The sequence below is a fragment of the Rhinolophus ferrumequinum genome, chromosome X (genome assembly GCF_004115265.2).
Source record: "Rhinolophus ferrumequinum isolate MPI-CBG mRhiFer1 chromosome X, mRhiFer1_v1.p, whole genome shotgun sequence".
Taxonomy (NCBI): Eukaryota; Metazoa; Chordata; class Mammalia; order Chiroptera; family Rhinolophidae; genus Rhinolophus; species Rhinolophus ferrumequinum.
Genome location: NC_046284.1, coordinates 95328753 through 95345570, shown reverse-complemented (window position 1 = coordinate 95345570; position 16818 = coordinate 95328753). Strand labels below are relative to the sequence as shown.

The 16818-nt window shown below is 43.2% G+C and overlaps 1 protein-coding gene across 2 annotated transcripts in view; it reads right to left on the bottom strand.

The window, feature by feature from the left end:
* SRPX (sushi repeat containing protein X-linked) overlaps positions 1-16818 on the bottom strand; it is an 89626-nt gene that overhangs the window by 31941 nt on the left and 40867 nt on the right. The window contains exons 2-4 of one of the 2 annotated variants that reach the window (XM_033108994.1): positions 12562-12621; positions 7407-7598; positions 5773-5949 (exon numbers count right to left, since the gene is read on the bottom strand). In XM_033108994.1, coding sequence (XP_032964885.1) covers positions 5773-5949; positions 7407-7598; positions 12562-12621 — 429 coding nt within the window. The remainder of the gene's footprint in view (positions 1-5772; positions 5950-7406; positions 7599-12561; positions 12622-16818) is intronic. The other variant, XM_033109003.1, reaches the window with a different exon arrangement.

The following is a 16818-nucleotide window of genomic DNA, read 5'->3' as shown; positions in this document are numbered from 1 at the left end:
CTTTTGGCCTAGGAAAGAGTGTTAGCCTAAAGGAGAGATCATGTGTCTACTCTAACTGTCCACTGTTCTATCTAAATGCTGGGTGTAACCAAAAATAACTAAAAATGGAAAGAAAGAAAAAAATATCCCCCCAGAACAATAGTTGTTACAGTTGTTACATTCTAAGGTTTATTTCTTTTTATATCAATGAAGTTGCGGCTCCTTCAATATTATGCCTTCCTGCAATTTGCTGTATGCTTTTTTTCTCCTACACTGACTTCTTTCTATCAACATCTGTTTCTGAAATAACCATGGATTTGATTCCACTGCCAGAGTGTGGTCTGCATAAGAGAATTAATTTTAACTTGTGGTACTTTCAAATTTGCCAAACCACAGAACTGACCACCTCTGAGTCAAAAGTCAGCCCAGCGTTCTTGCTTCCCTCCAGGCCTAGAGGAGAACTGGGACAATTTTCTCAGCACTCAGCACAGCTCTGGCCAAGATGCACTGTTCAAGGTTGTGTGGAAATCTGGGAACTACTCAGCCACCATGTGTCACCTCCTAAAATAGGCTGAGGCTCTTAGTTATTATGCTCAAGGTCCCCATAGCCCCACCAACACACAAACTGATTAAACTAATTTAATACATTTAAAGCCAAAAGAGTCAGTGATATCCCTGGAGTAAAATTCACTGGGGACAAACTCCAGCTTATGCATCACCAAAATCAAAGGAAGAATTGTCTGCTTGCTTTGTCCACTTGTCTGTTTTTTCCTGCAAGCTCAATTCTCTGTGACTCACTGGTACCCTTTCAGCCATTCCTACCTAATTGCATGCACAATTCCCCCTTCCCCCAAATATGTCTGAACCTTGCCCTGACAAACTCTCAATCCCCTGAAATTGGGGTTCATTTTGTGGTTCTTTCTCTCTCCCTCTGGGAAGATTCCAGGCCCATCTGGTCCAGCTTAAGACATGCTTGTTGCTTTTTGAGAATAATTAGCATTTTCTTTCCATCGTTGCACACAATCTGGACATCTGAACAGTGTGAACCCTAGAGAACTCTTTGCCAATGCTTGCTTAGCAGAAAGTTTTGAACATCTCCTCCCATCCTCTCTGCCCCTTCCAATGTGAGGAAGGAGAGATTCAAAACTTGTTGGATTGTTTTCAAGAGTTAGCTTGCACACACCAAGTCACAGGAGAGATACTGAAAGCAACATCTGTGAGGGGCCCTGTTGACCTGAACATCTGGCCTTAGGTTATGTCCTTCAAGAGGAGCATGTCCAAAGTTCACAGCCTCAGCACCATTCTACCTGCACAGGATGACCAGCACTGCTTTGCAGTCTTCTCTTCACTACTGACAAGTACAATGATTCTGGGGAGAAATCTAAAACCCAGAAAAGGGCTGCTGTGCCAAATATTCTGTTGATGCTCAATTTTTCTATACTCTCCCTTTTACTGACTGGACTAAAAGTCTCAAAGTTACATTTCCCAGGCTGCTTTTGCCAGCTGGGTTCCAGATAGGTTTGCCAATGAGAGGCTCTCCCATGAGAATAGAAATCAGGAAGAAGGTGGAAGCCATTATGCTTCTGGTTAGGAATTTCAATGAAGATTTCCTGGGCTCCTGAAATATCAGCAGGAGTGTGGGCTCCTGACTTCATTCTCACCAATGATGGTATCAGTTATAGAAATGTCAGCATCAAGGGTGGGCTTATGGACTTTGGGTGACACTACTATCCCACTTTTGCTCCTCCAGCCCTTGGTTGGAATGGCTTTCTGCTGTAACTCATCTCTAATAACAGTGTTTTTCCTCTTTTGATCCCCCAGCTCTTACTATACTTTTGTAACCAATTCCCTATATTAAATCCCCCTCTGTTTGAAATACCTAGTTTGGTTTCTGTTTTCCCAATTACTGACCAATACAAACTCCTACCTGAACCCTAGGAAAAAAAAGAAGCCCAGAATACCGTATTTTTCTATGTATAATGTGCACTTTTTTGTCCAAATTTGTGAGGGAAAAATACGGATGCACGTTATACATGTATAGTATTAATGTATCTATATAAATGTTTTTAATTCTTTTATTAATGCTTATGAGTTAAAAGTGTAACCCTAGAAATCAATAATGATATCCATATGCAAAATATACCCTGGAATACAATAATCGGTTTTGTTGAATTTAAAATGAACTTGCAACGACAAAGAGTTCTTGGCCTTTGATGATATGTAAATATCGTAAATTTGTTACCGGTACATAAAATTTCTTGTACCTTGTATCTGTGTTTTGTACCTTGTGTTTTGTAATTATTTGTTACATAAAATTTCTTGTACCATAATATGATTTAAAAAAAAAAATCAATGCCAAAATTCCTTTATAATACAAAAACACAAGTACCTAAATGTAAACAAATAAAAATTTGAATTAAAAAATTAAAATGGGGCCCGCCCAGTGGCTCAGGTGTTTGGAACGCTGTGCTCCTAATACCAAGGTCGCCGGTTCGATTCCCACATGGGCCAGTGAGCTGCGCCCTCTATAGCTAAGATTGTGAACAACAGCTCTCCATGGAGCTGGGCTGCCACGGGCTGCCGCAGGCTGACGTGTGCTGCCATGAGCGACGACTGGCAACCAACTGCCTCAGTAGCGGGGAGTGCAAGGCTCATAATAATACCAGCATGGGCCAGGGAGCTGTGTCCTACACAACTAGACTGAGAAACAATGGTTTGAATTGGAGTGGGGGGTGGGGAGAGGCGGAAAAAAGGGGGAAAAATAAAAGTGTGGGCCAAAAACGTGGGTGTGCATTATACACAGAAGCACATTATACATGGCAAAACACAGTAAGTCTAAGTCCGCTATCTGAGTAATTATTTGGACCTGGTGCTGTCATCAAATGATATCTGGAATGGCCCAGGCAGCGACTCTGATATAGAAAGGTTTTGATCACACCTTGGGCCAGGTACCTTGGCTACAGCTCATTAACTACATAACAGCAGAGTGAGGGTGGCTGATGCAGCCAGAGAAGACAGTGGACAGTGGTACCATCATGGAGACATCCCGGGGACTGAGGCCAGAGGAGCTGTTGCACATCTACCCCCCAAAAGGTAGCATCCAATTTCAGTCTTACTCCTGAAGTACTTGCTCCAGACACTGAGCAGGCAGGAAGGAGTCCTTGGGATAAAGCACATTAGCAGACTGAGCTGAACAGTTCTTTGTAGAATTGGCAGGTCCCAGCAGGGTACGAGCCACGCTCCTATGGCCAGCTGCCTTAGCATATCAGTGCCACAGCTGTGCCTGCATTCCGGGACTTCGGGCCTGCAAGCCTGGAGACAAAGGCTTGGCTCTATGCAAACTCAAGCAAGTCACGTGACCTCTCAGGCCTCATGTGTAGAATGGGAGATTGGACTAGAATATTCTGATTAATGGTGGATCCTGGCAGTTCTAACAGTTTATGAGTAAAGGATCTCCTGGGACAGTCGTTCTCAATCACTTGGAGGGAGCTTTGGAAAAACACCAGGGCCTCAGAGATTCACATTGAAATGGTAAACAGAGGGCAGAGTTGAAAACCACTGCCCTGGATCAGTCTGCCCCAACACTTTAAGGGCACAGGAATCCCCTGGGGATATTATTAAAATGTGGATTTTGATGGCTCAGTTGGTTGGGGCGCGGGTTCTCAACCACAAGGTTACTGTTTCGACTCCCGCAAGGGATGGTGGGCTGTTCCCCCTGCAACTAACAACAGCAACTGGACCTGGAGCTGAGCTGCGCCCTCCACAACTAAGACTGAAAGGACAACAACTTGACTTGGATGGAGCTGATGAGTCCGGGGAAAAACACACCACTGTTCCCCAATGAAAAAGTCCTGGAAATAGACACTGTTTCCCAGTAAAGTCCTGTTCCCTTTTAAAAAAAGAATGTTAGCGTTTAAAAAAAAATGTGGATTTTGATTTGCAAGGTTTGGGGTAGGGTCCCCAGATTGTACATTTCTAACAAACTTCCTGCTGGTGCTAGCACTGCTGGTCTAATTGCACTATTTTGAATATAAAGGTAGTAAAGTTCTTCCCAAATTTGACCTGCTAAAGCAGGATCTCAAACTTTACAGCATCAGAGTTCCCTAGAGGGCCTGTGAAAAAATGCAGGTGACTAGGCCCCCACCCCAGAGTTCATAACCCTGCAAGTTTGGAGTGGGGCTGGGAATTCGCATTTCTAACAAGTTCTCAGGTGACGGTTGAAATTCTGGTCAGGGGACCACTTTTCCAAAACTATTGCTCTCAGACAATGGTGCTAGATCTTAGCTGCATGTGAAAACCATCTGGGAAGCTTTTATAATGTCACTTTGCCTCCTCCAGCTGTCTCACATCAACCTACATAAATCAGAACCTCTAGGGTAGGCCCAGGGCATGAATAGCATCTAAAAGATACTCAGGGGCCGGCCCAGTGGCTCAGGTGATTGGAGCTCCGTGCTCCTAACTCAGAAGGCTGCCGGTTCTATTCCCACATGGGCCAGTGGGCTCTCAACCACAAGGTTGCTGGTTCGACTCCCGCAAGGGATGGTGGGCTGTGTCCCCTGCAACTAACAATGGCAACTGGACCTGGAACTGAACTGTGCCCTCCACAACTAAGACTGAAAGGACAACAACTTGACTTGGAAAAAATCCTGGAAGTACACACTATTCCCCAGTAAAGTCCTGTCCCATTCCCCAATAAAATCTTTTTAAAAAATTAAATAAATAAAATAAAAGACACTCAGGTGATTCCAGTAAGTAGCCAGGGTGGGAATCCACTGTCCCTAGAGCAGTGATTCTCAATGAAGGAGTGATTTTTCTCCTTCCTCTCCTCCCCCTTCCAGGGGACATTTAACAATGTCTGGAAACATATTTTGATTGTCACAATTGGGTGTGGGAGGATGTTACTGGTTACTGGTATCTAGTGAGTAAAAGCCAAGGACCTGCTAAGCATCCTATAGTGCAGAAGACAGGACCACATGACAAAGTATTATCTGGCCCCAAAAGTCCACTGTGCTGAGGTTCAGAGACCTTGCACTAGAGCATGCACTCGCGGAATCCCAGCGCCCACCCCAGACCTGCTGGATTAGAATCTGCATTTCTACCAAGGTCCCCAGGTAGTTCGATACATGTTAAAGTTTGAGAAGCACTGCCTTAGATCAGTGGCTCTCTATTTCACTTTGGAACCCCATGGAGAGCTCATTACAGCAAAAGTGCTAGGACCACCCCCAGAGTTTCTGACTCAGCAGAGCTGAGAATTGGCATTTCTAAAGAGATCCCAGGTGATGCTGCTGCTCCCACAACAAAACCTGAGAATCACTGCTCAACAAACCCAGAGTAAGGTAACCTATCCAAATACCTTCCAGCTCAGCAAACTGAGTGCTTGCTAACTAGCGGAATCCACAGCAAAGGAACTACATCTGCAGGCTGAAAAACACAGATGCTCTCTGCAGGACCATCTCTGCAAATGTCAATAACTGCTCAACGCTACAAGGCAGATCCCTGATCTAAAGCAGCGGGAATGTGCCCTCCCTCTGCCAGCCTGCAGCTGCCTCAATAGCAAGCCAAGAAAGAGACAAATGTCAGATGAAAGCCATCAGCTGTGAAATCAGCTGGAGGATAGAGAATGAGGTTAGGTCTGTGCTGAGCCAGAGAACTAGGTATAAAGGGAGCTACCAAAAGCAAAGCTGAGTGCTTATGCTTTACACGTGGAATATTGATGCTTCCTTTCAATCCACTGGATGAACACCTCCTGCTCCTCTCAAAGCATGCGCCTCCTGAGGGCTGTGATCGTCTTACCAACGCAGGAGGCTGGCTGGCCACTCCAGGCCTTGTTGTCCATACACGTGACGGTCCGCTCCCCTTTCAGTGTATACCCTGGTGAGCAATAGTACTCACACCGAGAGTTAAAGTAGGCACCATCTACGCACTTGAACCCTCCATTTGCTGGCATGGCAAGGGTAGGACACCGCTTTTCTGAAAAAGAGAAAACCAGATTCAGCATTTCACAGTTTCTTTCCGTAGAGTTTGAGTCCAGAAACTCTGAAAGCATAGGGTGAAAAATTAATTTAAATATAATGCACAGAATTAGAGGAAAAAAATGGATGGCTGCATGTCGCACAGAAGGGACACGAAGTCTCCGATCAGACTAGCTGGGGTTGGCATCCCAGCTAAGTCACTGTCTTAGGTTGGGTTCCTCGGAAGCAGACCCTGAAACAAAGATTGGTGTGCAAATTATTTCATAAGAAAGTGCTCCCAGGGGAGACCAGGGAGGGATGGGGGAGGCAGGACAAGGTAGTGGTGAAAGCCCAGCAAGGTGACATCTCTGGCAAAGTCAGCCTGCTCCCCCAAGGGAGTTCTGGGGCATGAATGACACCTGAGTTTGTCCTGCCCCCAGGCAAGGAAGCTAGACGGTCATAATCCTTTACCAATCAGTATTGGGCAGCTACAGGGTGCCCACGGGGGACGCTCTCCCTGTCAGAACAAAGAGGGAAGTCCTCTGAAGTAGCAGCGTCTTCTTCTGAAGAAGATCAAAGGTGCAAGTCATTAAAAGCAAAGCACTCAGAATCTAGGGGATGGACACAGAACTGGGAACAGGGCATCCGGGGAGATCTGGGGGAAGCACTGAAAATGACCACTGTAGTCACCCAGTTGCATAGTCTTCATAGGCTGCAGCCCCAAGCCTCAATTTCCCCAACAATAAAGTTAAAGTAATGGCACCCATATCAATAGGTTGTTGCAAAAATTGAATGTCTGTGAAATGCTTGGCACACAACAGATGCTCAATAAATGATGGCTGTTTTGAAAAACGATGGCACCTAAAATGTGCTTCAATAATGCTGTACCACTTACAGTTTCCCCAATGAAATGTGACTTTTCATGAAGCTAAAAGTCAGCCCCTGCAGGGCTCTTCCAACCTTTTCCCCTGAGGCATACTTCCTCTCACGGAATAAGCAGCATTCTTCAGTAACTCTTTGCCTGCCTCTCTAAGCTCTACCTCTTAGGAGAACACTTCTTGTCTCCTTTACCACAAGCCCATGACTTAGCACCATTCTTGTACTTCTATCACGGTTTACATCTCTGCCCTGCTGTCTCTGATGCTATTCTGTGAGATCCTTGATGGCAGAGCTTGTGTGTGTCTTGTTTCGAAATCTCTTAACACCTTTAAAGGATTCAGCACTTCCTGAACAAACACAACCTGTTTGCTGAACAAACTGCTGTTCTCTCCCCCTTTCCCAAACAGCTGATCACACCATTCTGTCTGAAAGGTGTCATCTCATTCCCACATCTTAGAAACCCACGGGCTTCTGCTCATAAGGAGAGTTTTTCTCATCAAAGACCACAAGACATTCAGGAAAAAGCCCTGATCTCAGAGCAAAAGAACTTTGGCCCTGATTGGCCTCAAGGATCAAACATGGCTCTGGGATACTCACGTTTGCAGATGACCTTGTCGGACCACCGTTTGTTTGACTGGCAGATCAGCTGGGAAGAGCCATGCAGTTCATAGCCCTTCCTGCAGCGAATGTCACACCTGGTCCCCAGAGCTGTTTTGTAGTATCCTCCTTGAGGGGCCCTGCAGTACACATCTCCGTACTTCACCTTGATTGGGGAGCACCACGGGGTGTCTACAGGTAGCAGAAACAAACAAGGAAATAGAAAATGACATCTTCAGAAAATGTGTCTCCTCATTCTTGAAGTCCCTGACTGGCTGCATTCCAGAGTTTGGACATCTAAACAGTGCCCCATATCTTTTAAGGTGTCTCTGGGAAGGGAAGGTATGATTGTGGGATTAAGTGACAGACATATATGAACAGGATCTGCCTTTCTCCATGACTAGCTGTGTGATCTTGGACAAGTTACTTAACCTCTCTGAGTTGATACCTACAACTATATCATAGGGCTGTTAAAAACAATGCATACCATTACCTAGCACATAATAAATGTTCAATAAACACTCGTTCTTTTCATTATTTCCCTTAACAAGATACATAATTCTCTTGAGGGCAATTGATATCATTGTGAACCCTAACTCCAACCATCCACACATGGTTGGGGGGGTGGTTTAGGACTTGGTTAACTTAGATTTTTTCCTAGTCTGTATGCATATTCTCCCTAAAAACTCATAATGCTATTTTAATTAATGTGAGTGAAGCTACCGTTTCCAAGTTTTTGCCACAGGACATAATTTTGGCTTAAAGTCACAATTGTTCCACATAGAGAAGCAACCCTCCCTTCCAGATGTCCCCAGTTATGCCCCATGTAGGGATGAGAATGATACCCTTCCCAAATGGCAAAGTTCAGGGTGTCATGATTTTGGTCTCCTTTTAGCCTGGAATATAGCTAGGATGACACTAATAAATCAGAACCTCTCCTATGTGCCTCTGGTAGGTGCTCGCTGACAGCCATAAAATTAGGGCAGGATTAGCTCAGTGGGAGTTCCCACAGCGGCCGTTGCACAATTGATGGGAACCAGTGACAAGCTCCCTCAAGCCTGCTGAGCTCTCAGTGCCACGGACAGGAAGGAGCCCTCTCCCTGTAGCTGCCTGGCCGCACTCCACTCCCGCACCTGAGCTGTCAGTGAATGGAGTCCGTGCGCCACCATGTGGCCAGGAAGGACACACCCTGCTTGACTGCCAGGAAGTCTCTTCCGAGGATGTGTTTCTGAGTGCTTCTCAGCCATGTCCAGGTCTGGTGCATGGCCTTTTTCACTTTTGTGTTGCCATGTCTCCTCTAATACTTCATGATATAGTGTTTTGCAGACAGCTGCAAGTGGGTCCTAAAGTTGGGACTCAAGCAGTATTCCCTGTACTTGCTGGGTAAAAGTGACGTCCTCAGCATAGAGCTGATTAAACTCGACCATGCGGATAGAGACTATAAGAGCTTACTCTACAGCGGGCTTACAGACTTCCTTAAACAAAGTTTCCTTCCTCTGATATTTACACATATAGTCTGTGTACACATATAGTCTGTGCTAACATTTTTAAATGAGAAAAATCTGGACCCTGAAGTACAGTACAAAACAGCATATATGTCTCCATTATTTTCTTCTACATAGAAATGCTTTAGTGCTTTCTTTGGTGATGGCTCTAGGTAGGCCATGAAACTAGATTTCAAGATCACAGATAAAGGAGAAGCCCTTGGGGTATGCTTCTTAGCAGTGCCAAGCTGTGGATATTCCTGCTTCTATAATCAGAAGTCCATAAATACCTCCTACCACTCAAATAAAACTGAGATTTGGAGCCTCCTAGCTTCTGTGACTCCTAGAAGTGAGGTATATTTCTTTCTTCCTCTCTCTTTCTGCCTTTCTTTTCCAACTGTAATAGGAAAGATCACCTACAAGGAAACTCCCAAATGCACTTGGTGTTTTTAATCTCAAAGAAGCACTTTTTAATAATTCGTCAGAGGACGTCCATGATGTTAACGCTTAAAAACCACCTGTCACTTTACCTCTTTATCTTTAAGATCTAGCCCCGCCCCACCCTTCTCCCTAACTTCCCTCTTCTCTATCCTTAGTTTTCCTGATTGCCCAGCTCCCCTTCTAGATTGCAATGCTTCTGTGCTTCTCCATCTCTAGCCTTCTTCTTCTCCGGACAATTCCCCTTTACTGCATCTTTTCCCACCATCTCACAGGCCAAACTGTGGAAACTTTGACTGAAGAGAGAAAAGGAAGTCCTCTTTAGAGGTGGGGCAAGGGTGATGACGTGGGAGTGAATGTGGGAGACCCAGAGGGAGATGATGACAACGGAGTGAGCAAGTGCAGTACGGTGGCTACAGCACTGGGCAGAGTCAAGAGGCCTGGGCCCACATTCTAACTCCTAGTAACCCTGGAAAATTCACTAAACTTTTCAGGGCACCTGATTCCTCGTCTACAAGAGACAGGAGTGGATTAAACTATGTTAAAGTCCCATCTAGCTTTAAAGTTGCATGACTGAAACTCTGTCTTATTCCTCTCCAATCCCCTACCCCTCTCTCACCCATGCCCGCCTCCTCACTCCTTCTTCTGACCGATAACTTTGAGTCGTCTCTTGTAACCCTTCCACTGAGGGCAAATCCCCTTTGCATTCTGGGTCCTGGTCACAATTCCACCGATGTACAAACTAGAAGACTGTCTAATTCTCCATTTGTTTTTCACCCAAATGTTGAAAACACTCACACCCCCAGCTTCTGGACTTTGGCATGAGTTTAGGAGGGGCGATTTTAGAGTAAACTAATATGAGGCAGCATATCTGCAACTCTTAGCACACACATTCTGGTGGTCTTTTCCACAAATGTACTGAAGGCAAATATTTAAGACTAACAGGTACATTAGAGAATGAGCTGCAAATACTTGTATCACAAATTCACGTATTTTGATACAACATAAAATTAGCAGATTTTGCCCCACATTCTGACCCTTCAAATCCTCCTAGCAGTGCTGTGGGCACAGCTAAAAGTTGTGCTCTTGTCAATGTGTGGGAAAAAATCTTGTTTTCATTTATTTACAAAAGGAATTTCTTTCGGATTACTTTCCAAGGCAAATCTTCAGAACACATTTTGACAGTTTAGCAGGCCTGCAGTGATAGTAATTAAAATGTCAGTGAGGGACTTGAATTTGAAGTGCATACAAGCACCATGAGTTTAAGTGAATTAGCAAAACGTTTAACATAGAGGTTTAGAGAAAGGAAGCTCTTATGCTGCTTCAATTAAGACAGGGTTTATTTAGGGAGAAATCAAAATTGATTATTCGGGACAGGTTTTTCATCCTCCTGAGCCAACGTGGTAAGCATTCCAATTAACTGGAGTGCTCGGGGTGTCCTCTAGCAGACTACAGAGGAACTACTAGCAAAATCTGGACATTGAGCTAAAACATCTGGATTTCAGATCTAAACATAATGTTTGCTAGTTGTGTGACTCTGAGAAAGCCAGCTACCCTCTCTAATCTGTGCTCACTTCATCTGTAAATAAGAAATAACGACGTATCTCTACAGGGCTTCCCCTTCCCTCAATTAGTGTGACAAGACGATGGCATTCTAAGTAAAAGAACCAAAAGCAATGTCTGCCACATTCTGGGAACACAATAAATGTGGTTAAATTTCATTTTTTTTCTTTTACTTAAATGCATATTCTGTGCCAGGCACTGTGCGGGGGCCTGAGGATCTACAGCTAAACGCCTAATTAACAATGGTTTGCCTCTAAGTTTTACAAGTAAAAAAATTACAATGCAAACGATTTCCGGAGAAGTATTTATTTGTAAACATGCAGGGTAAGTTCTAGGGCAGGCACATATTTTGGCCGTCTGATCTGCCTTCCACACTTGCTGTGCTGTGGGGTGAGGATGAATACTGGCAACAATAATTTGCGAGCACTAGATAACACCTACTGTCCATGTGAAGGATCACATGTGCATGCATGTGTTGAAAATTTTTCAACAAGGGACTCAAAGAAAAAAAAAATTTTTTAAACCCTCAATTAATTAAGAAGTGTTAGCAATCAGAATACCTCTTTACCCCAAGCATCTAATTAACAAACTGGGGCTTTGTTTGACTAGTTAATTCCTGAGAGAATGAATATAGGAGTTGTAGATAGGAATGAGTATTTGCATTCACAGATCAAAAACAAATATGGAATATGGTGGGAAACACACCTGGACATAGGCATCAGTTATTACATTAGAAAGATTGTTCACTTGTGTGGAAAACAACTGAAAGACTGTCTCCAACCAAAGACTGAGCAGCACTACCCTGGTTCTCTTGTAACTCAGATATATCACAACAGAGGAAGCAGTGTCCTCTGGTCAAAATGTGGACAAATTTCCTGGGCAAAATGTCACAGTGGGACTTTATTAACCAATTTTCTTCAAATGATTTCTCCACTGTAATGGGAACCAGATTCCGAGAGAAATAATCTAAATTTACCTTCACTTTTCCTAGGGCTTCCTAAGCTTCAGTGAAATGACTCACCAATAATTATATTTGTGGACATACTTACCTGAGCCTACATAGAAGTTTCTTGATTAAGCTTTTTATACCTGCTAGGGGGTAGATTGCTGGAAATGTGTAGAGATGGAGTGCTTTATCATTAAAATGAAGTTTCATGTCGCAACACACTTGACTCATCATTTTGGGAGCCAACCTGGACTCAGGAAGAGCACAATGAAATGAGCTTATGAAAATCAAGTTCTCTCGGTCCCCATTCATCTCAGTACATTAGCAGCACTGGATCCAGATTTGACCTCGGGTGGTTTACTCTGGACGATTCTGGCTGTAATGTATGAATCAGGCAGGACTCATGGCTTGATTTTCATTTTCATCAGGTAGAACTTGGCTTTGCAGAGTAAGAACAGTAAAGAAACTTACGAAAATAAAATGACCACTGGGGTGCTGAAGGTCAGCACTTCAAAGATTTCCAAATGCTCTTATTTTCTTTCTTTCATCTTTTTTTTTTTAAATGGGAGCATATGCATATTAATTTTAACTATTTTTCTCCGGACAGGTAATTAGAACTTAAATGTGTGGTCTGGTCACTTTATTATAGTCTGCTCTGCAGGGCAAAAAAGAAAGTTCTCTTGGCGTCAGCAGGTCCTCATTAGCACACAAGCAAAGCATTCACCTTTATATCTAGTGTGTGAGTACCCGACTTCATCGTCTTCTAGCGGTGAGTCTCCAGATCCTACAATAAAAAAGAACAGAAACTGCAGCAAGAAAAGCCACATGATATGGACGAATATTTCAAAGCATTGCTTTGGCACAGTCCATGCAAGAGGGGCTATTAGAACGCAGAGCCAAGAGTGAAAGCTTCTGTGGCCATTCATGAAGGGACGGGGAGGGGCCCTCTCAGAGTGAACCTGGCTGGACCGAGATGGCCAGAGCCAATTAAAACGAGCCTCAAACTGTTTGGGAATCACCATGTGCCAACAGAAATTCTGGACTCAGGATAGAGAGAAAGTCAACTTCACTCTGAGAAGATGCCAATGTACATGAATCTCATGCCAGGGGAGACGCAGTAAAAGGTGTGTGGCTCAGACACAGCCCAGTTTCTCTAGTAGTCAAAGAACACCCAGTAGAACTGGGTGTTTATGGTACTTGAAAAACCAGTCCACCCTGTGAAATGAATTTGGGTAGGGGGTAAGGAGGCAAATCAAATGTCTTAATGACAAAAGAAATAAAGCTGCTTTGGTATGTTTGTAGGAAATGAGGCCTAAAATCGACAATCTGGATGTTTTTTCAGAATCTCTCAACAAGCTAAAGTCAAATTGCTTGATGAGTCTTGCTACCCTTGAAAAGCCACAGCCTCAGAGAGAAATTCCATACTTAATTTTAAAATTTAAACTTATTTTGAAGTTGGAACTGAATCATTTTTAAAATATTAAATATTGAATTTTAGTAAGTGGTAGATCTTTAATCTTTGAAGCAGTACTAGGCCCCAAACTTCAAAACAGTATTCTTAAATTTAGAGATCTTTCCCTCTACATTTCCTAGACTCATCACTGACCATTGAGTTGGCACCATCTTGGTCACACATTTACCTACAGGGACCTATAACTATACAGAGAAGGACACTCTCTATTATGAGGTTATTCAAATGCCCATACAGGATAAGCGAATGAGTAATGTCCCTGCTTCACTTGTATCCTTGATGAGAGATGGTGAGTATGGAAGTTGAAAGTGGAGAGGTGATGAAGGCTGGGCCATGTCCATTTGGAAAAGGCCTCCCAACTAGAGAAGCACAGTTCTGTGATCTGCTTTGCGCCAGGTTTCTTCACCTGGTCTCCGGCCACCCAGACAGGCACAAAACTACACAAAATCTTCATTATTCCATATCAAAAAGTAAACATGGAAACCTATATTACACTTCAGGAAAGCAATCTAGCAACATGAATCAAAAGCCTATGTTCAAACCCCTTCATCCAGTCATTCCACTTCTGGGAATCTATCCCAAGGAAATAATATTAAATATAGAAAAAAATGTTTATACACAAAGATGTCTTTGCAATGTCATTTATAATAGCAAGACTATAAACAGACCACATAGTCAATGTTACGGTTAAATAAACTATAGTGCATTTATTGGATATAAAATGATGTAGCCATTAAGAATAATGTTTATAAAAAGATACAATAGTATGGAAAAAGCTTTATGTTAGAACATTAAGTGAAAAATATGCTATAACAAAATTATATAAATGGTGTGATTCATAACAATGTAAAACAATAAAATTCAAAATAATGCATAGAAAAGAGTCTATGGTAAATGGATGCTTGTCTTCCTTCTCTTCTAAATTTTCTACTAGAAACATGTATTACTTTCATAATGGAAAATAAACTTTATTATGCATATAACTCGAAGCTTAGTTTCCAAAATACATTTTGGATATATTAGAAATGTTAAAGACTCTACTGTCCCGCCCCTCCCACCCTGTCCCCTTTTCTCTCCATATTCAGAGCTGAACTAAAATTCGTCAAAGAATTCATGGATTTTCCAACTCCATTCGGCACATTTCTAAGCGTCAAGAGATCTGCCTCATATTAAGAGCACTTCTCTCTTCCCCCAGGCCATCCTGGCCTGCATATAATTTACGTAGGCAGTGAGAGGCTCTGGACTTATTTCTTGGCTCTAAGCAAAGAAGACAACCATCACGGGTTGGGTTCTCTGGGAAGTAGCCTCTGAGACGGAGTTCAGTGCACAGGATGTGTATTAGGGATCAACACCTGTGAAAGGGATAAGATTGAAGCAGGTTTGGACAGACGGAGAAGTCTAGCTCTGATGTCAGCCCAATGACAGCCTCACATGTTGGGCTGAAATGGCTGGACCTGTATATCTCTGCCTCAGTCAGTCACTGGATATGGCCCACCTTGGGAAGGATGTGAACTTGAGCGAAGCACTATCAACAGCTGAAGCAATTTCTGGAGGAGATGAAAGCTGACGGCTGAGAACAGCATTGCCTCCAGTTGAGACAACCAGTCCTTCCTGAACGAAGGTCTAGTTGGTGCATCTCCACGACCATCACAACATTTACACAGTGAGAAATAACTTGAGATGTGTAATCTCCTGGGGAAGGGCCTTCCATAGAGAAGGGAAGTGACTGAGACCTACTGGAGAGACAGGTGCACAGCCCTACTTTACTTGTACATCAGCATTCTAAGACACATTCATCACCTATTGTTTATTACAATGAAAATTAAACTTCTGACAACAGGGGAAAAAGCAAACAAATTATCTCATCTTAATAAGCTATTATGTATCCACTAATCAAGTTTGGAATGGGTAATGTGTATGAAATACACCTAAGAAAAAAAGCAGATACTGCAAACTATATACAGGATGGAGTATGAAACTGTACATATATACATGTATGTACATGTATGTACATGTGTGTGTATATATATGTATATATATACACACAGAGACTTATATATGTCAAATTTGGAATATGATCAAATAGAATTACTAATCAGTAGGGGGTGTCAATAAATATGTGGGGATTAATTGGATAAGCATATTAAAAAACTAAGTTTGAGGGCCGGCCCGGTGGCTCAGGCGGTTGGAGCTCCATGCTCCTAACTCCAAAGGCTGCCGGTTCGATTCCCACATGGGCCAGTGGGCTCTCAACCACAAGGTTGCCGGGTCAACTCCTCTACTCCTGGCAAGGGATGGTGGGCTCTGTCCTCTGCAACTAAGATTGAACACGGCACCTTGAGCTGAGCTGCCTCCCGGATGGCTCAGTTGTTGGTTGGAGTGCAGGCTCTCAACCACAAGGTTGCCAGTTCGATTCCTCGAGTCCCTGCCCGCAAGGGATGGTGGGCAGCGCCCCCTGAAACTAAAAGATTGAACATGGCTCCTTGAGCTGAGCTGCCACTGAGCTCCCGGTTGGATGGCTCAGTTGGTTGGAGTGCATCCTCTCAACCACAAGGTTGCCGGTTCGACTCCCGCAAGGGATGGTGGGCTGCGCCCCCTGCAAGTAGCAACGGCAACTGGACCTGGAGCTGAGCTGCGCCCTCCACAACTAAGACTGAAAGGACAACAACTTGAAGCTGAACGGCACCCTCCACGACTAAGACTGAGAGGACAACAACTTGACTTGGAAAAAAGTCCTGGAAGTACACACTGTTCCCCAATAATGTCCTGTTCCCCTTCCCTGAAAAAATCTAAAAAAAAAACTAAGTTTGAGTCTTATCTCACACCATACCAAAAAATCATTTCCAGACAGTTTATAGACCTAAATTAGAAAGCCAAAAATGTGAGAAAAAAATGCAGAATATCTGCATGATCATGAGATACAGGAAGACTATTAAACAAAACATATAAACCATAACCCATAGAGGAAATGATTGGCACACTTCACTACACTATAATGTAAAACTTCAGTGCAATAAAGTACACATAAACCAAATTTATAGACAAGATCCACACTGGAGTAGAAGAATTAATGGGTGAAAATTTTCCTTTTTTCTATGCTTTTCAAGTTTTCTTCATTGAGCATATCGTTACTTTAAAATTTTTAGCAAAAAGCATTGAATTGTTAAAGACTAAAAAGAGTGGGTTGTGGTATCTACTATTTATTATTCTTTCCACATTATTGCAAGTCTTCACATCCCAAAGCCTTGCTACACATCTAAAGGGACTGCCACACAAACAAATGCAGGGCCAACTGTCAGAAACTGGGCTTCTATACTCTCTGGCATTTGAGTTTTCTCCATTTCCTCTTTCACTTGCACACACATAACTCCTACAGTAAGCCTTGACGCTATTCATTGCCCCTAGGAGTTTCAGGGGTAAACTACATGTGTTGTTAAACCACAAGTTCAACTCAAGACCCCAAGCTCAACTCAAAGCGTCATTTGAAAAGTGGTAGATATTTGCCTAAAG